Source organism: Pan troglodytes, chromosome 9, assembly GCF_028858775.2.
Source record: "Pan troglodytes isolate AG18354 chromosome 9, NHGRI_mPanTro3-v2.0_pri, whole genome shotgun sequence".
Taxonomy (NCBI): Eukaryota; Metazoa; Chordata; class Mammalia; order Primates; family Hominidae; genus Pan; species Pan troglodytes.
This window is the reverse complement of record NC_072407.2, coordinates 106197034-106224149: the sequence shown is the minus strand read 5'-3', so window position 1 is coordinate 106224149 and position 27116 is coordinate 106197034. Positions and strand designations below refer to the sequence as shown.

General features: G+C 36.0%; 1 protein-coding gene across 2 annotated transcripts in view; it reads left to right on the top strand.

Annotated features, from left to right (window-relative positions):
* The first annotated feature begins 7972 nt into the window (after positions 1 to 7972).
* Positions 7973 to 27116, top strand: part of PDGFD (platelet derived growth factor D) — a 257241-nt gene continuing 238097 nt past the window's right edge. The window contains exon 1 of one of the 2 annotated variants that reach the window (XM_001154475.8): positions 7973 to 8551. In XM_001154475.8, the coding sequence (XP_001154475.1) occupies positions 8428 to 8551 (124 nt within the window). In that variant the 5' untranslated portion in view covers positions 7973 to 8427. The remainder of the gene's footprint in view (positions 8552 to 27116) is intronic. The other variant, XM_522165.9, reaches the window with a different exon arrangement.

The following is a 27116-nucleotide window of genomic DNA, read 5'->3' as shown; positions in this document are numbered from 1 at the left end:
GAGAGACAAGGTATTCTGTGAAGTGAGGGATACAGGTCCAACTGGGCTCCACACCAAGGACATCCAACTGTTGACTGTGTTGATTCCTATACCTCATGCAGCCAATAGCAGCAAGCTTGACTTCTTACCAACCACATATATTAACACCATTCATTACACTGATGAACAATCATATCTAGTATTGCTTATATAAATTAACAGTCATCTTGTATATATTTAGATAAAGATATATGAGGTACTAAGCACTCAACTCCCAGAGTGTTGATTTTGAACCGTTTTTTTTAACACATTTTATATTGGATCTAACTTATACACACACACATCTATGTCACATTGTTAACATTCAAATATTTTTAAAGTGAATGTCCATTTTGACAATGTAAAACTTTGCCATATTAAACAGAATACAGCCAAAGGAATTTTAAATGTATGGTAATTTGGCACACTGATTACAGGTTTCAATTAGTAGAAAATTCTATAAATATCCATGAGTCCAAAAGAGATAAATAAGGCTGTTTATAAGATACACACACACACACGTATATATAGATGTAACTGTTTACATGCCATATATATAATTATATCTATATCTATATATAATACAAGGATGTTTTAAGCCTTAAATAATCCTCAAATTACCATGTTGAATTTTTGGTTCCTCTTTTTTTCTGCATTTAAAAAAAATCCTCCCTTACTCTAAATTCTCCCTTATTATTCTGTATGCTCCACCCTCTAGTTTACTACTTACTGGAGAAACCAGCTATTAAAGTTGATTAAAATTATGTACAAAATGACAAAGCTGACTCTGAATTAGGGCTTAAAGGTTTTCCACAGAATGAAGTATACAGACTTTCCACAATGATCTTTGGAACATCTAGTTTGGCTGCTCAGAAAATGCTCCTCAGTTTTGCTATAGTCCTTTGGATTGATGAATAAGTTATTTTCGAGACAATATTTTTAAAATTATACGAGATTACATCAGACTTAGTATTTTCATTTTTCTGTAGTTACGTTAAATCTCAAAAATCGTACAACTTTCCTGAGATTTTTAAAATTAATATTCTGTTAGAAAAACAATTACAACTTTACTGCATTAGGTAAAATTATACTTACTGTTATAACACTATTGAAGATGTTGGCCATATTAAGAGAATAATAATTCATGTATTTTTCTATTCTCAATATAAAATCATCCTTGTATATGCTGCAGACCATATTAAGAATGTTGCCAGGCTGTAATAAATTCTTACTACACTTCTAATAACTAAAATGCTTGAAAAGAATCCGAAATAGAACTACTCCAAATTCCCGGTTGTATTGTATATGATATGATTATTGTTCAAAAACTAAATCTTGGGGAGATACGGTTATAGAATCACAAAATCCTACAATTGGAAAAAACTTTTATGGCCTTCCAAAACTTCCCCTCAATAAACGCACTTCATTTTCAAAACTCCTGATATTTATGCCATTCCCAATGTAATGCTTTTAATAGTTAAAGAATATCCTCTATCTTAAGACACAATTTATTTCATTGTAAAACTGCTCAAGTTCTTTTTTTATAGAGTCTATTAATTTGAATATGTCTTCTAATAAATCCCTTCCATTAGTTCCATATACATTATAGAGGAGGAACAGTTTATTTATTCTTCCACATGATAGATCTTCATATTTTCAAGTATTTAAAGATAATTTCTATGTCTCTTTGTACCCGTTACCCCCACCCCAAATCTCCTACTCCCACTCATCTCAAACCTCTATCTTCATAGTTCGTAAGATATGGTTTCCACATAGATAATTCACTATTCTTATAGCTTTAACGTATGTATATTAGTGTTTCTACGTCTTTCTTTCTGTAGGGCACCTAAACATATTTAAAAGATGAGCCATTTAAGAAACTATAGTTTAAGAAACTAAGACAGAAACTTTACCCTCATTACTTTGAAATAACCTGCTTCTTTTCTATGGTTTTCCACATCCTTTCTTTGTTACTTTTTAATTGTTTTCTACTTTGTCCAGTCCTTTCTTGAGATCTCATCTCATTGATTGTTCCACATGAAATCATAAGCTTGCTTATTTCTTTCATTCTTTCTGAGACGTTTAGCGTTTCCTGCCTCCGAAATGGCCAAAAAACCAGTTCGAATTGGAGGTGGCTCTTCATAGCTTTGAAACTGCTCTATGCTCAAACATAAAAAGTATAATCATGAAACTTATGTCATGATCTTTCAAAGATACCACATTATTTTACACTTCAGGGTTATTTTAATTAGTCAATCAGTATGTGATGCTGAAAAATACTCAGAAGATTATGCTGATGTGACTAGTCAATGTTGTCTAGTCTTGATCAGAATCTCCCTTTTGGGGCAAGTTTAAAACTTTCAAATGAGAGACTTTCACAGTCTACTCAGGAAACAAATTGTTCGTGGCACACACACACACACACACACACACACACACACCTCACAGAGTAATTAGAGTTGGTATGAAATGATGTAATTTATTTCTATCACAAGTTAGCTTATTAAAAGTAAACTGCATTATTCATTTGACACAACACATTCAATATTATTTTTCTCTTCCATAGTGCAATTTGTTTTGTTTTCATAGACTGGATATAAGGAGGGAAGTACTGAATGATAACAAAGATTTTAGAACACAAAAGATGGCCTCAACCCCAATCAATTAAAAGCAATTTTTTTATGAAGGAAAATACATATCAGAAGAGTAAAATTAGTGGTAGAGAAAAAAGAATCAGATAAATATTAAGGTTTAAATATTCCCTCAAGTTTTAAATATTATCTTACAAATAAGACAATAAATTCAACATTGGCTCCACTCCAAAGGAGAATAAGTGTGTAATGTAGAATTTCAAGGGACATAAATATAAGAAAAGATTTTCTTTATAGAATTAAAATTCTCACACATAGAAAGGAACATCTAAAGACTCAAAAAACAATTTCTTGCTTAAAAAACAGCAAAGTAAGAGGAGAACTTGAAGTGTGAGAGTAACTGGATATAAGCCAATCTCATAAAGAGTGCAGAATTCTAAAGGAGACTGGCAGCCATCCCAGATCAATTAAGGAAGAAATCCTGCAGAATAGGCACATATCCATCTTTGAAATTTTAAGTTTAGATAATGCAGCTCAAAGATGGGTAAATGGAAATAAAAAATGCAACTAAACTGAAGAAAAATTATAGATATACAGATTTTTTTCATGCCAAACTAATAACAAAGTAACTCATCCTGTTAAACTGAATTACTAATTAATTCCATGAAGTGAAGGAAAACTAACGCTTGACAGAACAGATTATCTGACTAACAAATTGGACCTATTTCTTGTCAAAAGGTCAAGCTGATAGCCTCAACTACAACCAATATTTCATGACTAAATCTAGAAGTTACTTCTCAAAATGTGTCAGCACTGTAACTGGATAAATTGTATTTAACATTGCTATATAGGATGCTGGAAATATGTGGTGGTTGTATATATACATTATTGAAATATACTATGTATATAAGCCACAGAGAGTAATATAAAGTGAAAACACCTGGACTTATGATTGTATTGACATGCACTATGGTACTGTTCTTCAAGTTAAGACTCGGAAATAGAAATAGGCCTGCACTTGAGTCTATCAAGCAGGAAGAAACATCACTACTAATTGTCTTGTATTTTTATGGTAGACATTTAGTGTGTGCCACTAAAATTACAGTTTTAAAGAAAAATATCTAATAATAAGAAACTCAGTGTCATGGCCTGTTGAGGAAAGGCAATACTCAGGTAATGGATTTCTTCACCAATACTTAGGAAGAGTCAATTAATGCTGCTTTGAAATAAATAATAAGTTTCAGTACCCCCAAAAGACTTAATTTCAGATTCATTTTCTGCCTCTTTACACACAGAGAATGTAATGCTTTTAAGAAAAGATCTTACAAAGTATTTTAGAACTGTTTTATGATTAATAATAATAAAAATAAAAGGACAAATGTGATACATGTGGCAAAAAAAGTCAGTTAAAACACAAAAGAGTTTTACAAAAGGGTAACTTTGTTCATAGAAAAGCATTGGGTGGCTTGGATAAGGGTGTGCTACTTACAGATGACTCAATGTAGTTTAATAATGTATTTTACACATGCTTGTTACAAAACATTCTGTAACTATGCTGGTATTGTAGGCTGTTAAAGTCATTTGGCACTGTTGAGAAAAATTAACATAGTTTGTCATTTTATGAATATTTAATTTCATTCTTTAGCACCCAGTATATTTATACATTATCTTCTTTAATGTTGAAAATAAGCAAAATTTAATCCAGATCTTCGTAGCCAAATCATTGGTCAAAATCATTTTACTAATTATCTTAAATCATCAATGTTGTCTTTTTTCTAAACTTACATCATAATTTTAATCAACTGTATTTCATTTATTTAGTTAATTCTACCACAAAAAAGTTATCATCTAGATTTTTATACATTTGAATAATTGATTCTTTAAAAGAAAATACAAGTTTGAAAGCAAAAGTAACTATTAATATTAGATGGAAAACTAACATTTTGGCTTTCATTTAGGTATATATTAGTTAATAACATTTCAAACATCACCTTATTAAAATCTGTAGAAACATTTAATTCTCATATATAACCAAACTTTCTAACAACTATTTGAAATGTACTTGAGCATGACAAGCTACACATTTATCACATGGTAAAAAATTATGAGTGAAATCAAGATTTATATAAAACAAAATAGTCAGAATTCTGAAAGAATTATTGAAGGTGATCTAGCATAACACTCCCATTTTACAAGGAGTTATTAAAGTCCCATGAAAGTTCAATATTTACTAAGCTCAATAGTCTACTGGTAGAGCAAAAATTAGAATGTCATTTCATAGTGCTTTGTTCTCTCTGAGATCTAGTGAGTGCAGGATGAACAACAGAGGAATGTCCTTTTTGAATGAAGTAGCCGTCAAAAAATAACTACTATTGTCAAAATAAAGTTACAATTTAAAGACTGGTAGAAGTTTAGTTAAAAAAATAGCACTGGGGTGAGCCACTTGCAGAGATGAGAAGACTTCAAACATCATGCCACATTTCATTTCTTTTCCACTGGGGCTTTTATTGAGTAGTGAAACAAGCCAAGGATATTTGAAAATGTAATGGAAAACACTACTCTTGTGTCCTATTAATGAAATGAAAACAGCACATGATAAAAACAGTGTCACATACTAATCTACCCTTTATCAAGTCCTTATTACCAGAATATTTGTTTGAAATAAATGCCATTATACATGGACCTATTAAAAGTTGATCTCATGTTTTTAAAAATTCTTCTACACAATAGATTTACTTTTGTTTTAGTTATATGAATGTCATTGAACAATGGCTAAATATAGAATAATTGACTTATGTTAGTCTGAATAGTAATAAATATTTATAAATCTGACTTCATTTTGTTGGCTCATGTTCTTCTAACTGACCTATAAGCATTCAAAATGTAGTGGTAAATTCACTATTTTGGTGAGTCTGAGATACATGTAAAAAATAAATTGAAACAATCTTATCTTCTATCTTTGTACCAGACCTTTCCCACTAAAAGAATATTTTTATTAAATAATATTCTGTGTACAATGATACCTCAGTTGATATGATCAAACTAATTAGTAAGAATTAATTAGTAGATATTTTAAAACCAGGTCCAGAATAATTGGTTGGGTTCAGGTGCCTAATTTGTGTTTTATTGTTGATTTTGGATATTTACTGACATTAAAGATCAAGAACATGTTGATTATATGTGATATCCCTTACTATTCTTACCTAAAATATTTGAAATTATGAATTCACAATGCCTTGGGAGCTCAAAGTATTAGTATCTTGGAAAACACTACATTGAATATTTAAAATTCATTATTTTATATAAGATATTAAGACACAATTTTAGCATTTTGATACTTGTAATAAGTCAGTATCTTGATACATGTCATAATTACATAATTATAAGTCATTTGCAAATTTTCTCCGTTTTTCTATATTCTCATATCAGAAGCTAAGTATGAAATTGAATGAGCATTTCCAACCACTTCTAAAAAATGATATCACATATTTCAATTAGTCCCTACTCCTATCCCATCTATCTCTACCCCTTTTCACTTATTAACACAGTTACATACTTACTTGTTTATGTTCCCTTTCCTCTATTATAATGTAAACTCAAAGAGATTAGGAACTTTATTTCTTGTTCACAATTTAATCCCCAAGATTTTTAGACCAGAGCATAACACAAGGGGAAAAACTAATGCTTAATTAATACCTGTTGAATGAATAAATGATCCTTAGTGTCTCTCCCAGGGTTTCACTATATCCTGAAACAATGTAATTAGATCTTTTTTCCAGGGGCTTTCCAACTTTTTTGATCATGCCCCAAAGAAATAACTATTATATTATAGTGTTCGTGTATCTGAAACAAAATATTCATAAAACAATATTATTATCTCCAATGAACCCTGATAATTAAATTTCTAAACTATTGTATTCCAATCCATTTATTTAAACAATTATTCTGGTATTGAAGTTGATTTCATGGCCCACAAACCTAAATTTTGTAAAATACCATTTTAGGCCAAAAAGCCAATAGAGATGAAACATGTTGATCTTTGACTATGTTGAAGGGACACATGTACCCTCGTCCTTGTTGGATGGTATAATAACTTGACAAGGCTATCTTTTCCAGAACTTCCTGCCCTTCTCAGCCACTTAAAGTTCCCTATGTATGGATATCACTTACCATATGCCAGACTTTCAGGAGCTGGAAGGCCTGAAAAAGACTGAAAATTTTCTCTTCTAGATCTCATCAGCGGAAAATTGAGAAATCATATAAATTTGGATTTGGATTCAGCTACAAACAAAACAATATGCTAAACATTTTTTCACATCATTCTCACCACAACCATGCAAATTAACAATTGCTACTCTTGCAAATAAATAAACTGAGTTTCGAAAGATCAGATGATTTGCTCAAGGGGACAAAGCCAGTGAGCAGCGAGTCTGGACTCACGCCTTTTCCAAATACAGTCCCCTCCCATGGGCAGACAAGACACACGATGTAAAACCAGAGGCAGCCCCTCTCAACTGCTGAGCTTCCAGACGCAGAGTAGGGAGAATCCCAAAAGCCTCAACGACCCATGCCTCTTCCTATGCACTGTGAAGGCAAGTGAGCACAGTGTTCTGCAACTTCTTCCCCTTGCTCAGTCTGTCCCTGCTCAACCCCACTCTGTCCTGTTGCCCTTTCCTGTGGAAGGGCTGGAGCTAGTGCATATAAAAACGCTCGTGAAGACTTCTTGCCCTTATTGTACACTGCACCACATGGCCCATCACGTCTACAGCCCTGTGTGATAGGTGGTTCATCTTGCTGCACCCTAGAAAAGGCATTTTGGTGTCCAATACTCTCTGGTACCAGGATGCCCTGCCTCATCCTGGAGTTCGCGAAAAGTGAAAGCTACGCCATCCCTCCATCAGTCTTGACCTTTTCTAGGGCATTTTTGATAGATGGAGTGACTCAAGAGTAGCTTTCTCTGGGTGATATACTTTTATTTTTATTTTATTCCCTGAAAAGGTACCCTTGACTCACCCAAAGGTCACACTGATGGGAGCTCAAAGAAAAGCTCGGAATTAAGCTCCTTTGTGATTGTATTTTTTCACTATAAACAGTGAAATTTTAACTAAGTAGAGTCTCATTTTGGTTATTGTAAAATAAACACTCCCAACTCCAGTCCCTGTCCCCACATCCCACCACCATCAAGGCGGAGAGCTGTGGCTTGTGGGTGGATGTGCCAGTCACCACTGAAGAAGTGCTGGGATTCTACCCTCTCCCACTTCCTCCTGGCGAGTTTGTTTCCTGAGCCCTTACAGGTCCAACCAGGAGGGTAAAGCCCAGGGCGGTGGGAAGAGTCCCGGCCAGCGATTAAACTGGGCATGCTCAGTGGCAGAGCAGGTTTAGGCCCGGCCTGGGAAACTGGGGAGCTGAGGTGCTCGCGCCGCCGCTCTGAGCCCGAGTGCGCGCCTCTCAGGGGCCGCGGCCGGGGCTGGAGAACGCTGCTGCTTCGCTCGCCTGCCCCGCTAGATTCGGCGCTGCCCGCCCCCTGCAGCCTGTGCTGCAGCTGCCGGCCACCGGAGGGGGCGAACAAACAAACGTCAACCTGTTGTTTGTCCCGTCACCATTTATCAGCTCAGCACCACAAGGAAGTGCGGCACCCACACGCGCTCGGAAAGTTCAGCATGCAGGAAGTTTGGGGAGAGCTCGGCGATTAGCACAGCGGCCCGGGCCAGCGCAGGGCGAGCGCAGGCGACGAGAGCGCAGGGCGGCGCGGCGTCGGTCCCGGGAGCGGAACCCGGCTTTTTCTTGGAGCGACGCTGTCTCTAGTCGCTGATCCCAAATGCACCGGCTCATCTTTGTCTACACTCTAATCTGCGCAAACTTTTGCAGCTGTCGGGACACTTCTGCAACTCCGCAGAGCGCATCCATCAAAGCTTTGCGCAACGCCAACCTCAGGCGAGATGGTAAGAGACTCATTTTATTTTTTAACTGAAAAAAAAAAATCATGTTTTCTATTGTTATTGTTCTTTCTATGTTTTTCCCCTTTCTTTTTGAATCTTGAATGTGCACTCGGGCTGAATGCATTGTTTGGGGAGGGAGGTCTCCTGCCTGTCTCCAGTCCTGAGAGAGCTCCATTTCCGGAATGGGACTGAGAGGTGTGGGACGCGTGCTGATGGGGATAGGATAAGCCAGGTGGCTCATCTTGCTGCACCCTAGAGAAGTCATTTTGGTGTCCAAGCCTCTGGTACCAGGATGCGGTGCCTCATCCCGGAGTTGGCGAAAGTTGCAAGCTGCGCCGCCCCTTGGTCAGACTCAACCTTTCTTAGGCAATTTTGATAGGTGGAAGGACTCTAGAGTAGCTTTCCCTGGGTGATAGACGTTTATTTAAATTTTATTTATTTATTTATTTATTTTTACGAGTGAGAGGAGAAATCATGCGTTTCAGTCTAGCAGTTATATCTGGAACAGTGACAATTTACTGTTTATTTTCGGGAAATGGCAGTGTGCAGCCTATTGCCCTTTAGGTCCCCTAAGTGACTTTCCTATTGAAGTTCACCCTGACTCAGAAGCTCAGAGTGTAGGAGACCAAGGCTTCTGGGGTTTCATCAGTACCACAGGGGCACCAGGCTTCTGCTGCTAGTTTCCTTGCAGAAGCGGCTTCCAATTATCTACAAGGAGCACAGCTCCCGAAACAGCTGTCCTAAGCAAGGTCCCAAGCCAGCTTGTTTGTTTTCCTTTACTCTAGAGGACACCTGGGTCACTGGTTCCAGAGACCCTAAGCTGAGTTTATTTACTTTCTGGGGCCTCCACCTAAATCTGAAGTTGATTTATCCTTCAGGTCCTAACTGTAGCTGATGTTCCCAGCAAATTTTAGCTGTTCTGCCATGTACCTGAACTGACCCATAGGCTTTTGGATCTTGTTTTTTCCTACATCATTATCTTTCTCTCCTGCTTGCTTAAAGTACTGACACATCTCCCAAGGAGACCATCAAGCAATTGTTGATGGCTTCACAGTTTCAGCTGACAGTATTTGACTGTCTTGGTAAATTCCTATTAGCCATCTTATTAGTTTCTTTCTTGGTATGTCCTTAATTTGGAATTTACTAAATGACTTTTGAACTTTGCAGGGAAACCAAAATTTCATTATGTTATCTGATGGTGAGTAGACTATGGATATCAGTGTACTCGTCACCTGAAGTGGTGTAGATTTGTAGCAGGGGAAGCCACAGAGTCATCTTACTTTTTCATAGTGTTTTTATGTAAAAGATTCCAGCCGTGCATTTTTGGTAACTCTCTGTCTTAGTTAAAAGCACGCAATTTATTTATTTATTTATTTTTTTACTACACTTAAGGATTAGGCCCAACACCAAACTTCTGTGGTTTTTTGTCTTTACTCTTTAATGTTTCCACTAGGGACAGATCTTGTAGGTTTGTTATTAGTTGCACTTCATATGTCCTTTTAGCTACATAGAGTAAAATTCCACTTATAATTTGCATGACTTCATAGCCATAATTTTGTAATCCTCACCCTCCCAAGTATCAGTTACAAGAAGTCAAGGACAGAAAATGAAAAGCATGTAACCATTGCCCATTAACCCAAGATTCTGACTAAAACCAAGTTATGTAGCTCAGCAGGTTTTTTTTTTTTTGAAAGAGAATAATCTCATTTTAGTTTCCATTGTTAAAACTCTGTACATCTCCATACATCTTTCAGTCTACATGGGAAATGCTATGTTTCATGAAAGCTTTAAAAACTACCCAGGATTTCTCATTTCTTCATATTTCAGTTAAAACTGTTTTGCAGTTACTTTAACAGTACACACACACACACACACTCTCTCTCTTTGATTAGTTCTGATTGCTCAATACTTTCCTCAATGTCAATGTCATCTTACAAGCAAGACTAGGAAGGAGAAAAACATAGTTACACATTAAAATTTGTTTTATATAGAGTAAAAACTGTTAATATTCATAATGGATTGTTAGTTTAGAAAATTTTCAAATGGCAGCTTTTTCCTAAATGAGCATGCATTCTTCAAGCGGGGCAATATTGTCCCCAATGAGGTGCAATTAGATCTTAGAGGGTGAACACAATCTTAGATATTGCAACGGTCTGTGTTCCTTCAAAGGGCTAGCAGATATAAATAGATATACATTTCTGTGGTATTACCATTCACAAGGAGGGAGAGTGATCAGAAAAAAAGTCTAAAAAGAGTCTTTAAGGGATGGAGGTTAGCAATAGTGAAAAAATGGTTGAGAAACATTGGCATAGAGTTTTGGTGAAAGAGTAAGAATAATGGGGCTATGAAAAATTCTAGACAACACTTGGAAAATCTTAATGGCCATAGCTGACAGAGAGAAAGTAATAACTTATTAAATTAAAACCTTGTTCTGATTCCAGACGTTGTCAACCTGCTCTCCCAAATTTTTCTAATGACTCATTGAAGATGACAATATTCTTGCTCATTTGACTATCAGATTAAGACATGATAAAAGCTTGAGAAGGACATGAACATAGAATATAATCAGGAGAAAAATAGAAAGTGAAAGTTTCTAAACATTAATTTAGGGTCTTTAGAAGACCTGGCTCTCAGATTGCAAATGATAGGAAATCACAACAAAAAATTAGAAGTGACCTTTGAATAGGAGTTTTAGAAACCATTACCTGATGATGGACATACTTGAAGGCTTTTCATTTGTTCCTGCTGGACTTGTTAGTTGCTGCTTAATGTTGGAATGAAGAAAGGAGCAGAAAAGCCAGGTGTCCTGTTCAGGGCATGAGGTGTGTTTTATCCTGTCCAGCCTAATACAGTAAAACCCCACAACTTCTTGGTATACTATGCCTAAAACTCCAGATACCTGGAGTAGCTAAGAAATGATGTGGAAATACGTAATGTTAGGGTTGCCGAATGATAGTCTCCTTCTACCCATTATAAGAAGCTGATCTGCTGCTGTGTCCTGGCCTTCCAGAACTCTCCATCATAGGGTATTCTTGTTCTGAAGGTATATCTGCAGAGCCTTTCTACCTGTAGAATGGCTAAATGTGGCCCAATGAAGGAGGGTAGTTGAATTTGTTGCCCGTCTCCAGGAGAACATGAGGCTCTATAACTAAGAAAGATTAAACTATAATAATTTACAGTACTTAATAGAATGTTTACATTTCCTTATATCGTATTTATTATTCTCGCTCAAACTGATTTACTTTTGATACCCATTTCTGCCTCTGGTCACAACGAAAATCTTAATTTAGCAGTAGCATCTATGTATTCTAATTTTAGTGCCTACACAGTTGGTGCTTTTGTAATAATAACTGGCCAAAACTAAGTGTTGCTCAGTGTGCAGATTAAGAAGTGTAAAGGTAGCAATTAACTGACAATATTACTTACTTATTTTAAAATCTAACTAGATGGAACTTCCTGCCTAGGGGCTTTAGAATACAGATGCATTCTTCATTTCATTTTCTTGACCTTTTGTTGCGTGTAGAAAGTACAGGTGTTGGTGGTAAACAATTCTGAAATTAGTTATCTTTGGTTAGTATAATAGTATTGAATCATCTATTACATTATCATTATCTAGTGATAGGCCTGCAGTTTTAGTAATGTGCTGCCGTAGATTTTAAAGTAGTGAAGCTTGTTTCTTAATGTGGTTTCTATTGTCATCGTTGATGATAGCACATTGACTTAAGTGCAAAGATCAGAGCTTAAAGGGAAGGCAACACAACAGAGAACAATGTCAATAAATTATTTTTAAAGAGTCTGAAAGCAAAGAATCTCTTCTGTGTATTTTTTGTTCAGCTCTGAGGATATTAAAGTCTATAATCTTGTAAAGTATAGTGGTGATTACATATTTTAAATGTAACCTGGCATTGACTTGCCACCATGGATAATATCATTTTATAGAAACTTTTTTAAAGAGCAGGGTTTAGCCAGGTGTCTGTGTACTATGTAGTGGAGGATGCTACTAGGTTGTGAGTGACATTAATGACCATAATGAGTTTATTAAATGACAGTGATTTTTGCTACAGGATTTTCCCTTTCAGTGAATGAAAGCAAAACTGTATTGTTTCAGAACAAAAGAGTCAAACAATGGAGCCCAGCCCACAGAGTCACTGATCTCTAATAATAAGCATAGTTATTATTACTAGTAATATAAACTAGTAATAAGCATAAGCTTGATGTCACGCAGGACTCTGAGCATATGTGGTCTCACAGCCCTATCATTCTAAGAGTCTAGAAGGATATGCATATTTCTGTCTCTGTCCTTAAGAACTGAGTCATAATGTAAATCATCTTCCTTCTGGAAATTACTCTTGAACTTTCTATGCTGAAGTCAGGTTAGTGTAAAAAGGCAGTTCTGGAACACCTTAATAAAATCCTTCCCTTTATTAAAATAGGAAAATCTTTTAGATGGATGAACCAGGTGTAGAATGTGTCTACCTCATCTGTGCCATGCCATTCAGGGAATACATTGATCTTTCTAAAAGGATTAAGATGACTTGAGAGTGAAGGTGAGTTAGTGTCTGAGCTACCTAGCCTCTTTCAAGGCTCTCTCTTTTCAGATCATTCTTTACTTGATCTTAACTGCCTTCTAAAGATGAAAGGTAGCAGACAAATAGTTTTTTTTTTTTTTTTTTTGAGATGGAGTCTGCCTCTTGTCACCCAGGCTAGCGTGCAGTGGCATGATCTCGGCTCACTGCAACCTCCGCCTCCCAGGTTCAAGCGATTCTCCTGCCTCAGCCTCCCGAATAGCTGGGACTACAGGCGCCTACCACCGCCTCGGGCTAATTTTTGTAATTTTAGTGGAGACGGGGTTTCACCATCTTGGTAAGGCTGGTCTTGAACTCCTGACCTCGTGATCTACCCGCCTCGGTCTCCCAAAGTGGTGGGATTACAGGCTTGAGCCACCGCGCCCTGCCAAATAGTTCTTTATCATAACTTCTACTGCCAACCCCTGCTGTAACTATTATTCATGTATTCAATGAAGGCTGAAGTGCTGTGGCGAGATCTCGGCTAACTGAAAGCTCCACCTCCCGGTTCACGCCATTCTCCTTCCTGAGCCTCCTGAGTAGCTGGGACCACAGGCGCCTGCCACCACGACCGGTTAATTTTTTTGTGTTTTTAGTAGAGACGGGGTTTCACCGTGTTAGCCAGTATGGTCTTGATCTCCTGACCTCGTGATCCGCTGGCCTCGGTCTCCCAAAGTGCTGGGATTACAGGCGTAAGCCAGTGCGCCCGGCCTTCAGTGATTATTTCTAACATCCCTAATGCCTCCTGTATATTGTACTAAGTAACTGAGCATCTGGCACAATATGAATGAAACACACATGGTTCCTGACCTCTTGGAATGTATTGCCTAGTGGACAATATAGACAAACAATTGTCAGTTCCATTGTATTGTACATATCTTTCAGATGCATTCTGGAGAGTACCAGGATTCTCCAGAAGTGCCTTGGAGGTCAGTGCACAGCTACCAAGGAGGCTGAACACGTGTAGCTTCAGCTTCTCCACCCCTGCTTCAACAGAATAGCTCCACATGTATTATCACACTTCTTCTTCACATATGTGTGTTCATCGTAAGAGTTTTACTTGAGAAAATGTATTTTGCAATTTAAGTGTGAAGTTCTAAAGAGTGTGATATGCGCTTTAATGGAGGAAATGCACTTGAGAGATAGGAATACACAAAGAGCACCTAATATAGACTTGAGGAATTGGGAAAGGCTTCCTGGAGGAAGTGGTGTCTGAACTGAGGCTGAAGTGTGTGCTGCTTTGCCTGTAAATGTAAGGCAAACATGATTTGAAGCCTTATGTGTTAGGACTCTTTAAAAAGAGTGTCATTTTATTATTTAGTTTTAACTGACAAATAAAGATTGTATAAATTTATCCTGTAGAGCATATTGTTTTGAAATATCTATGCAGTATCCAATGACTGAATCAAGCTAATGACCATATGCATTACCTCATATATTTATCATATTTTTGTGATGATAACACTAACACTTAAAGTCTGCTTCCTTATCAATTTTCAAGAAGACAATACATTGTGATTATTATAGTAATCATATTGTATATATTAGGATTCTTCATTTTTAAAATGTTAAAATCCAGCATGCCTTCTCCGGACTGAAGGAGTTCAGGGATGATTGCTGGGTGGAAGCTGTGAGCAGGGGTTGACCGTGCTGCCTTGATTCTGGACAAGTCATTTCAGACATTGGGTGCAGTGAGAGGGAGAAGGGGGAGAGAACAGCACTTGCCAAGATTTCCAGGTGTGAATATAGGTAAACAAGTGTCCACCAGTGAAAGGCATGGGGAGTAATGTTAGGGAGCTTGGCCATTATGCTGAGAGCTGTGGTAAGCCATTGAAAGGTGTAATTTAGACAGAGATGTGGCCCATTCTGTGTTTGACTGCTGGGTGGAGTGTTCCTGAATAGTCCGCCAGGCCGAGGCTGTGATCAGGGCCAGTCTTCCTATATCCCTGCTGCCTGTGGGACATGAATACAGATGGAATCATTTCATTTTTAATATGATAGTGGGGGACATGAATGACTTTCTTAAACCGAAATCCCCAAATCCTTGGTGCCGTCATGATATCCCTGAGGTCCCCCCTCGCCCTGGTTGTCGCTCTGCAGCTCAGCACAGCAGATATTATTTTGTAACTGTATTTGAGGTCTCAATAAGGTAATGTGAATTATGCAGGTAACCTGTCTAGTGTTTGACAACACTTTAAGTTTTTTCAAATAGCTACATTTCAGAATTAATGCAATTTAAAAGGGAGCATTTTTACACTTCTGTGTGAGGGATGGTTTCAGCAAAAAGCTACAGGGGGTAATATATAATATTACAGCAAAAAGGAAAGAATCCAAGACCAAAGGTGCAGCAGAAATGTTCTGCCTCCTCATACAGTATTTCAGAACCAAATGTAAATCAGAACTAAAGGCGGAAGCCCACAGGACAGCAAAGGGCACAAGTGCACATACAGGAAGAAATAGTTTCTTCTGATGAGCCTTTTTTCCAGAGCAAGAATAAAGCATGCTTTGTTTCTTATAACTGTTGCTACTGCACATAATAATATGTCTTTTCCTTCATCTTCCCTCTGGTATGCTGACATCTCTATATTAGCTTTAATATTGACAGATTAATACTGTGTGTTTTTTTGATTTGTGGGGTATGCAGTTTAGTGGTTTTTATATAATTAGGAGGTGGAGAGGTCTGTGGAAGCATCATAGCCCAGGCTTGGGAGCTGTCTTTCATTATGAGAAGTCATCTTTTCTCAGATTTTAGATTTTTTCCTTGAGCACTTTTTTGTAGAGTGTGTTCATGAAGACAGTTTTGGATGCAGTGCTTTGTCTATAAAAGTAAGTCAAACATGATTTGAAGCCTTATATGTTAGGATTCATTTTTAAAATTTTATTTTATTTTATTTTATTTTATCTATTTTTTGAGACAGAGTCTTGCTGTAGCTCCCAAGCTGGAGTGCAGTGGCATAATCAAGGCTTACTGCAGCTTCAACCTCCTGGGCTCACGCAATCCCACCACCTCACCCTTCCACAAGTAGCTGGGACCACAGGCAAATGCCACCATGCCTGGTCATATCTTATTATTAATTTATTTTTAATTGACAAATAAAAATTGTATATATATATAATGTACAACATGTTTTGAAATATGTATACAGTGTTGACTAAATCAAACTAATTAACATGCCTTACCTCACATACTTACCTTTTTTGTGTGATGATAACACTTAGAATCTACTCTGTTAGCAATTTTCAAGAATATAGTACATTGTTATTAACTGCAGTCCCTAAGTTGTATATATTAGGATCCTGAATATTTAAGATTTGAAATGTAGCATGCTTTATTTGGACCGAAGAGCTCAGAGATGTTGCTGGGTGTGAGCTGTGAAGCAGGGGTTGAATGTGCTATGTTGGTTCTGAAAAAGTCTTTTCAGACCCAATCTGAGAAGATGCTGACAAGTCCTGCATTTCATTGAAACATTTAATAAGCAATGCAGCAGCCACCTGCTTTTACAAAATGTAGCTGTTTAGCAGACTCAGCTATGGAAAATGCAACCAAATGAACTAACCAATATGCAACAAATCCACTTAAAAGCTAAAATCAGTGTCACAGAATGTGTAAATGAGTTCATAAGGATCGTATGGTAGACACTAAACACCCATTTGTCTTTACTTTCCATATAATTACATCACCCTGGTTTATGTGGTTCTCATATCCACAGCAGAAGAGGAGTAGGGTATTAGAATAGATAAGAGAACTGGTTTGAGTTATTCACACTATTAGCACTGAGAAATGACAGCTAGTAGTTTTCCTGCCTCCTCTTATATTTCCAGGTCTTGAAAAGCATTCATAAGACCTAAGCAAGCCCAGCTGGCTGAGGCTTCTCATTAAATAAGGTGAAAATAGCTCCAATCTGTCTCCGTATATTGCCGGGGAATAACTATATTATAGCCCAGTAAAGTTATTGATTTTAAAAATAATGACCTTGAGCCATAAAGGAAAGTTCAGATTATATGTCTGATAGGTTTACCAGGTTCATAAACTGTAAATGGTATTGCCTTAAGTATGTATGTATTTCAACCAGAAATTGACAGCATTTACTACAGAAACCTTGAAGAAAATAATGGTTGTAGCCTGGATGACAGTAAAGTATTATTATCATTCTTCTACTGATAACTGATAGATTTGTGTTAGTCAAGAGGGAGGTGAACAGGGATTTTATTGGCGCTTTGGATTAGACTCTGTTGGGTTCAGAATCCTTAATAACTTGAATGAAAACATAGAAAACACATCTATCAAACTTGCATATTTTCACTACAAAGAATAGTTAATAGCTTGGAGCAGATGCAGAGGTTGGCAGACTTTTTTGGTAAAGGGCCAAATAGTAAATATTGTAGACTTTTCAGGCCATATGGTCTCTGTTACAACTACTCAACTCTGCCATTATAGCATAAAAGCAGCCATAGAAACTGCAAAGTTAGACTCTGTTCTGGTCAGTCTGTGTCTGAATATGTTGTGCTCTTGGTACCTCTTTTTTGCACAATTCCACCTTTTTATAATTCCTTTAACCTAATTCCATAGAGTTTACTACTCTTCTATCTTTAAACTTTTCCTTCTTATTGGCTCCATTCCCTCAGCCAACAGGTATGTTCTAGTTTCTTTGCACTGTCCCACAATACGCAAAAGTTGTTTTACTGTTTCTCTTCACTTTACCATCACGACTCAATGTCTCTTCCTCCTCTCCTCCCCTGTACCCATTGTGATTTGAAATCATCCCCACTGCTCCACGGAAACGCTCTGGGTGAAGTCACTGTGATTTACTGTTTCTTCAGGGATTGGCCCTTCTCTTCTTGAAGAATTCTCTTCCTTTGCCTTGACGCTGCCCCTCCTTTGTCTTAACTACTCCTAAATGACAAATTTCAAATGGTGATAGAAATAAAGCCAAAACTAACGCAGGACACGTTTTAGGTTATTTGAAGAAGCAATATTAGAGAAAGCCTTAAAAAGCATGTTTTATGTTTTACTCTTTCTCTGTTACCATGATGAATGATGAAGAAAGAAGGAAAAATTTTAGAATGTAATGGGGGATGGTGTTAATAGGAAAAGAAAGAATATTCAAAGATAAAACCAACGTCATATTGTACCCTATCAATTTATACAACTATTAACATAACATTTTTGAGGATAAAGGGGTATTTATCACTATAAAATATGACATTGAACACATACATAGGTTTGTTTCCCTTATATTGTTGGATACCCTTTGTTTATTGTTTCCTTGACTGTCTCCTTGGCTGGGTCTTCCTGTCTGCCCTATAAATACTGGCACATTTTCTAGGGTTCAGACCTCAGATTTCTCTTCTCACTTTTCTCACTGCTTCTCTCTGGAGGATCGATCTTTATCTAGTGTCAATTGCTACTTGTGTGCAAATGACCCCCAAAAATATATTTTTAGCTTCTACCTTGTTACTGAGCCTTACCTGTCTTTTTATTTTGCTATTTGAGGTATACAATGAGTAATCACACTGGTAATTAAACTCTCCAACTCAGTAAATAATCATGTGAAGTAATTAGTTTGTAACATATTGGGTTATTCATCCAATGGTGAATTCCTTAATCATATTAATCCTTTTTGTTGTTGTTCTTCCAGGCACATCACAATTGTTTTTGAATGAACTGTTGAGTCAATGTAAAGATCCTATATCACATTTTAGATAGAGGAATTGCACCACTCTTTGTAGGCTTCCCTGACTCCCAACCCTCCTCAGTTAAATTTTGCTACTCCTTTATTTATCCTGTATTTCTATCATAAGCCCTGCAATGTTACTCATTTATTTACATATCTGACATCTGCAGATATAGATTTACTAACTGTATTTAATACAGCTGAACATCCTCACTGTCCATTTCATTGGCTGGCACATTGCAGAAGCTCAATGAGGTCTGATGAATCTGTAAATCATCCAGTCAGTGTCCTTTTTAATGACAGATCTTTAGGCCACATGAGCCCTCTCACTGTCAGATTTTAAGCAAATGAGAGAGACAGAGTGTTTAAATTCAGAATCTGGAGTGGCTGTCAGGTTTCTGCTTTAATTGTGTGGCTGGTTGCTGTATTGTTGAACAAGATAGGAAGTAACACAGGAAGAGCAGATAAGGTCATAAAGATAGAAACTTAATTTGTGAACACTTTAAGCTTTAGGAGCTTGTGCAACATTGATGTGGAGAAACCTAGAGGCAGGAAGGTAAGAGAGAAACATATTTGCCTGAAATGCATGCACAGTGAACTTGAAGTAAATGACTATATATTATAAAGTTTTTAAAATAATTAACATTTATGATTATGGGTGCATGATAATGTCTGATATTTCCTAAGTGCTTTTAACATGGTTAAGTGCTTTAATATCTATTATGAACAGTGGTGTGAGTGAAGAATAGGTTATATGTTTCCAAAAGATTTTGTTGAAAACCCCAAATTACACATACTTTTAGACTGCCACCTTGGACATAGCGTATTTTGGGTTAATTTTGGAGAATTATCAGTGAAATGTGGAGAATTTTCAATTGTCTTTAAAAAAAAAGCCAAACCAAAAACAAAAACAAAAAACACTAACCAGATAACACTGACTAGAATGAATCCTTTTTGTCATACCTTTCCAATATTAGTATTTGAGTACATTTACATAAAATTCCTGCTACTTAATAAAAGGGTTCAAAAAAGAGGTAAAAATAAATTAAGGATGAGGAAACAAGTCTTAAGAGTCAGTCTAGAAGATAGATGATAGAACACTAACAAAAAATTAATGCATCTTCGGTTTATAAATTTATAGATAAATATGTTTACACTACATGTTATTTTACTGATGATAAAATAAGAATTGCTACTGAACAGGATATAAAAGTACATTTGCTGTAATAGAAATTTCATCAACAAAGTTTCTAAATATGTAATTAAAGGATTTGTAAACATTTGTTAATTAAAAAACAAGCTAGAATGAAGTGAGAGCAACTTGGAATTTAAGTACAGTATATGTTGGGATTATTTAAATACATCAGGAAGAACCACTGTGGCCTTATAGTTTTTATTCTTTAGTTTACTACTTTTCACCAAACCCAACTACAAAAAACATAACCACTTGTTGAGCAGAGACTACATGCAGTGCTCTGGATGAGACACCATGGAGCAGAAATAGTCAAACCTAAGGCACAGTCTCTGCTCTGTTAAAACTTAACTTTGGCTGAAGAGAGAAAACACGTATGTGAATAAACATAGGGCAAGGCAGTGCCATGTGAGTGCCACCGTTATGTGACCTGGGATTTTTTTTTTTTTAAGATTCTCAATTTCGAGATTCCGTCTTGATGATCAAACTATAGCCATAAATTATCTATCCTAATATTCGGTTCAATAGAAAAAAATCTGTATTGGTCGAGTTGCTGTTGAGCACAATATTATTTGAAAATGAAAGGCCAACCCCTTATAATTAAGTTATTAAAACTTGAGCAGAAAAGCAACTTTTAATTTTAGGACCAGAAGTCTTACTTTCTTGATTGTTTTCTTTTGTGTGTTCAAATTTTAGGATATGTATTTCTGAACATAAAAGCAAATTTGTAGGCTCAGTTACCCAGTATGCCTTAATTTTTTAATGTGTGATGTGCGATATAATTATTTGACCACTGGATGGCAGTAAACAAAGACAACTTTGAGCATGATATATTATTTTCCCTCTCTCTTTGTTGGGAATGTAAATTAAACTAACGAAGTCTCATATTTTCCACATACATTTTTTGAAAAATCTAAGAACAATGGGAACCTATCATTAATATACAACAATTCTATTCTGTATTATATCAATAAATTTTAAATATACTTAAAATATGTTGAAATAATTCAGATAACTGTTTTACTGCTTTGTACTATTTATGCATCCAGCTTGCATGCGTGTGTAAAAGTTCATGAAAATCCAATTTAGAAATATTGATTGATTGAAAATAATTTTTTGAACAAAATATGGATACAGGACCAGTTGGTTGGCCACTCTGACTTGCAGGAAGTTCCTAAAGATAAGAAAGAAGGAAAAGAAAAAAAGAAAGAAAAGAAAGGGAGAGTAAGAGGAGAAGAGAGAGAGAGAGCGAGCTTTCTATCAATGTGGTAAACAGTAATCAATGATGGGTGTGCAACAGCTACATCATTGCTGCACATATAAAAATTGGGTTGTATTCATCCAACTTTAATAAAAATTGCAAAATGTTATATAAAATGACCATTTTTAATTAATGCTTCAGATTAGAAAATCATGTGTTGGGGTTTGTCCTGTGGCTGAATAATGACCCCAATGGTAACATGTCCTAATCCTGGAAACTTTAAATGTTACTTTATATGCAAGAGACTTTGCAGATATGATTTACTTAAGGATCTTGAGATGGGAGATTTTCCTGAATTATTTGGGTAGGCCCTAAATGCAGTCACAAGTGTCCTTATAAGAGAGATGCCGAGGGAGATTTGACAAAGGCAGAAGAGATGGCTATGTGACCACAGAGGCAGAGATTTGAGTAATGCATCCACAAGCCAAGGAATGCCAGCAGCAAACAGGAGCTGGAAGAGGAAAGGTATGGGCTTTTCCCTGGAGCCTCCAGAGGGAGTATGGCCCTGCCAACATCTGAATTTGGGTCCATTGAAATTGATTTCAGACTTCCAGTCTCCAGAACTGTAAGAGAATAATGTGTGTTGTTTTAAGCCTGTAAATTTGGTGCAATTTGTTACAGCTGCTACAGGAAACTAATACAGGGTCTTTGATATAAATAAGGAATAGTTGAACTGCATAGTTTGTTCAGCCCAGTTTCCCAACCATTATAAAGTTCATTGGCCAGTAAATCTATATTGACAGTTTAATGGTGCATTTAAATCTCTGCTTCTGAGAATTTCTTAGACAGGCCTCACTTCTGCCCTAATTCCGTATCAGAAAGATTGAGATTTTTGGCTTGAAATCTTATGGACTTTTCAGATAAGATTAAATTGAGGATGATAAGGGCAGTGTCCTATTTCATTATATTATAAAATGATTCTTTAAAATTTTCATTAACCTCGTGTCATTTATTCATTTGTTGGCTCATATGTTTTTTCATTTTTAATTCCATAAAATTTTGTTGCAAGTCCGCTGCATATCTGCTCCTATACAAGGTTCTGAGGTCAAAGTGTTGAAAGTGATGTGATAATTACATGATGATAGCTACCATTCACAGAGCACTTACTAGTCTCAGCATTACATTAGGTATGTTGATGTCATGTGATATATGTAAGTACAATGACCACAGTATATATTAAGTGATGGGAACAGAAGATATATACAGCAGGTCCTAGAATAAAGTCATTTCTTCACCATCATTTCATTGTAACATTGATGAGAAAAAAAAATCAATTTCCGGCCAGGGCCACTGTCCAGTGTGAAGTTTATGGGTTTTCTCTGGATACTCCAGCTGGGTCCTGCCTTGTACCCTGAGCTACTGGAATATACTCTGGCCACCTGAGACCCTGGAACTGGAATAAACGGGTTGAAATTGGGATGAATAAATGAATGCAAATTATTGTAAAATACAAATTCATCAAGTATAAAATAATCATACAAGTGCACTATAACAAATGGAGCAGGAGGGAAGCACTCCGTGAGCCTGCCATATTTGTTCTTGTTTGAGCTGTGTGATGGTAGGGGCTGCTCCTTCCAATGTTCACTTTGCAAACATTTATTCCTTGACTTAACCTACCACTACTAACACTGCCATCATTCACTGATTCACCGAACTTGGGTATATAATTATCTCACTTGTTTTTATTCATTTTCTTCTTGAATATATGTATAGCTCACATTTATTTCAGTGTTGAATATTGGAACTGTTTTGGTCTTTATTTAGAAGTTTGGTGATGTTTTTGTGACCAGAATTACGCCACAGGAATTTAAGTCTTGTTTATACCAACTAACCTATAATAAAGTTGGTTTCTCTATACATCCTTTCACTTAAAGTTGCAATTTCCAATAACCTATAGATGACATTAAGTGAGAACTTACTGTACCTAGATGAGGTATTTGCAAATTTTAAGATTACTGGAAATTTGGAGTTTAGGACAGACTCAGAGAATTCTAGGTGAATTTCTGAGCCCGAGATTCTTAGCTGAAATTGAACCAAACTGTTGCCACTTTAAACCATCGTTGTCCAAAAGACATGTAATATAAGACAATGTTATTTAAAGATTTTTAGTAACCACATAAAAAAGTAAAAATAAATACATGAAGTTATTTTGGTACATATATACCATGGAATGCTATGGAGCCATAAAAAAACAAGATCATGTCCTTTGCAGAGACATGGGTAAAGCTGGAGGCCATTATCCTTAGCAAACTAATAGAAACAGAAAACCAAATACAATATGTTCTTACTTATAAGTGGAAGCTAAGTGATGAGAACACATGGACATGTAGTGGGGAACAACACACACTGGGGCCTTTCAGAGGATGAAGGGTGGGAGGAGGGAGAGGATCAGGAAAAATAAATAATGGGTACAAGGCTTAATACGTAGGTAATGAAATAATCTGTACAACAAACCCCCATGACACAAGTTTACCTGTGTAACAAACCTGAACTTGTACCCCTGAACTTAAAATAAAGGTTAAAAATGTAATAATATATTTTATTTAACTCATTATATATGTAAATATTTCAATGTTTCATTTTTTAATTATTGCAATTTCTTTTAAAATTTTATACGAAATCTTCAAAATCTTATATGAATTTTATACTTACAATACATCCTATTTCAGAGTAGTCACATTTCAAAGCTTCCATAGCCACATGTGGCTAATTGTTGCCAGTTTGGACAGTATAGCTCTAGGATGTTAAGATCATTTATTTGGAACAACACATATTATCATTGGTCTCTTTCCAACATAAAAATTTAATTTGTGAGAGCTATTTTTGTATCTCATCGTTTCAGTGTGTTGAAATCGACTGAGTCACTCTTTAAGGAGCTGAATAACTCAGCATGGGCAAGTTTTATGTGTTTTATATTTTATTATTATATCAACACTGGTACAGTTGATGTTGCTAGTTATTTTCATGTATTCTGTTAAAAAAACTTATAGTCATCTAATAAACTAACAGTAAACCATGCTACTCAGTTTTTATGCCAGGTGCAAAATTTCTGATATTTGAAAAGTTTCTAATAAAAACAGCAGCTGGCACTCCATTTCTCTGCCATGAATGGGAAAAACTGTGTTTAATCAGCATTGATACTTCTTTTCATTTATGAGTTAATTTGCATTAAGCAATGATAATATTCTCATTTATCACTTCACCATTTTTAAAAATTACTCTTTCTGGCTGATTTTAAAAGATTTGTGAATAAGAGAACCCCGCCATATGTTTGGAGGATTTCACCTATTATTTGTATGTGTAATCTGTATTTGATACAGATTTTGTATCAGGTCTGTATTTTGTCTAATTTGTATTTGTATTATTTTGTATAATCTGTATTTGATACAGATTTTTACTATGTCATCCATATCTCCTTGGAGTTAGTGGCCTTAGATTTGGAGCCATTGGACAGCATATATTTGGAGCATGACTTTTTAGGACAATAAAATATTATGAAAACTCCTTTTGCATTAAAAAATTTCAGTCCTGCCACTGACTATGTGGCCTAGAATTTAAATGTGATTAATAAAAAATATTACAGCAATATAAATCATTCTTACTTTTGTTAAATGAGTATCTCTCCCAAGCCATTGGTGGATCATTGTTGACATGACCATTAATTTGCATATAATTTGATCAAGAAAATATATTCTATCAAGTAAAATGGCTTGTAAGGGTATCCTATGTTTCCTTACCTGACTTTGGAAATACCTTATTGGATTGTGTTCCCATGACAGGCTCATATATAATGATGCCCTGTAAAACTTTCATTGCTGCAAAATTTATTTCTTCTATTTGTGGAGAACTCGACCTAAGTTGTCCATTTTGATATCTTATGCTGTGAAAAACCAAGCACAGTGTACTTAGTTTTCAAAACCAGCACACAAGATTGGAAAGGCTTGTTCTAAGCAAGAAACAACTTCGCAAGATCAGAATCTCTTCAACAACCTTATATGTGTCAAGTCACAGTGTGACTCTGGTGTTATTGAAAACATTTTATTCAGAGGGCACTTTTCATTTTTCAACAAAGAAGTGGTTTTTAAAACAACTATTTTTTTTTTTTAGTATGCCCCGGTGCCTGGTGTGTACCAAGCTCACTTATTTCTACCTGAAATTATATCATTTATTTTCATTTGTTTATGTTCTGTCTTCCTTCAAGAATATAAGCTCTGTAAGGATAAAGATTTTGTCTGTTTTATTCCCTACTGTATCCTTTTTTATGTCTCTTTTATTCCCCTCTGGCTCCTGGAATAGTACCTGATATATAGAGGTACTCAGTAAATATTTGCAGAATGATTGAATGAACTCCAGCCAAGTACAATTCAGATGAAGCTCCAACTCATAGCAGGAGGAAAACGTCTGGGTAGCAGATGGGGACTAACTTTGATGCTAATGAGGCTTACGCTTCAGGCCCATCCCCTTGATTGGCCCCTTTCAAGGTCCTGTTGCCTATTTTTATATGCATAACTTGATCTTCTTTATCTTAAAGAGGACATCCCACATCATACAACTGTTAGACTACAAAAATCTGGATCATTCCCTGGAATTGAGATCCCTATCTTGACATATGAGGTTTGCTCTGAAGAAATGTGGAAACAAGTGAAACTATCAGATGAAAAATTTAGTGCAGCAGGAGCTCCAGTACCCTAAGAGCAGGATTAACCACATTGTCTAGTCTAATATGAAACATCCTGACTGATGTCCATGGCAATTGTGATGCTTTTGTGTTACTTCCCTGGAACACACTTCTGTTCTCACCATTGAGATATATATATTCCAAAGGTGTGTTGTATTTGTTCCCAAACGTATGTCTTCCAGTCCTACATGTTAATGTAATTACATAATTTAATTAAATGTTGTGTGACACAGCCAAACATGAATACAAAAAAGAGAGTTGTGTCTGTAAATAGTTAATTCAGTGTTTGTCGAAACTTTAATGGTGAGTGCTCAAAAATAAAGTTGTGGAGTTTATTAGTTTGCTTGGGCTGCCATACCAAAATGCCACAGACTGAATGTCTTAAATAACAGACTTTATTTCTCAAGTCCTGGAGGCTGGAAGGTCCAAATTCAAGGTGTTGGCAAATTTGATTTCTGGTGAGACTTCTCTTCCCGGCTGATAGATGGTCGCCATCTTACTGTGTCTTCACATGTTCTTTCCTCCTTGCGTATGTGGAAGGAAAGAGATCTCTGGTATATCTTCATCTTCTTAAAAGAACACCTGTCCTATACTATTAGAGCCCTATCCCCGTGACCTCATTTAGCCTTAATTATCTCTCTGAAGGCCCTATTTCTAAATACAAGCACACTCAGGGGTCAGGACTTCAACAGATACATTTTGGGAAGATACACTTCAGTTCATTACAGTTTGATATAAGTGAGAAAACTGAACTATTTCACAAAGAATGAAAATAAAATAAGTCTAAAAAGCCTAAAGAGCTCGCTATATAAATTGCTTCACATATATCTTTAAGGTTTTCTCTACTTTCAAGAAAGATAAATTGGAAATTATAGATAAATTATGGATGTAACTTATGCAAGAATGATTACAAAATTTTATCAGTATGAGACATACTTAAAGACTCTTGCAGTTCATCAGAAATTGGCTATAGAAATGCATATTTACATGTGTTAAACTTAAATAAAAATCTAAAACCCTACATTTTAACTGGCATAATCAATCCAGTACTGTTTCAACTATGTCACATAATAGGCTTTCAAATGTGTGTAAGTAAACAAATAATGTATTAAAGAGATGCATGTATTGCATGACGTAACATAGCATTCGGTTTATACCAACACTGGTTAATGACATTCATTAATTTGAAAAGAAAAT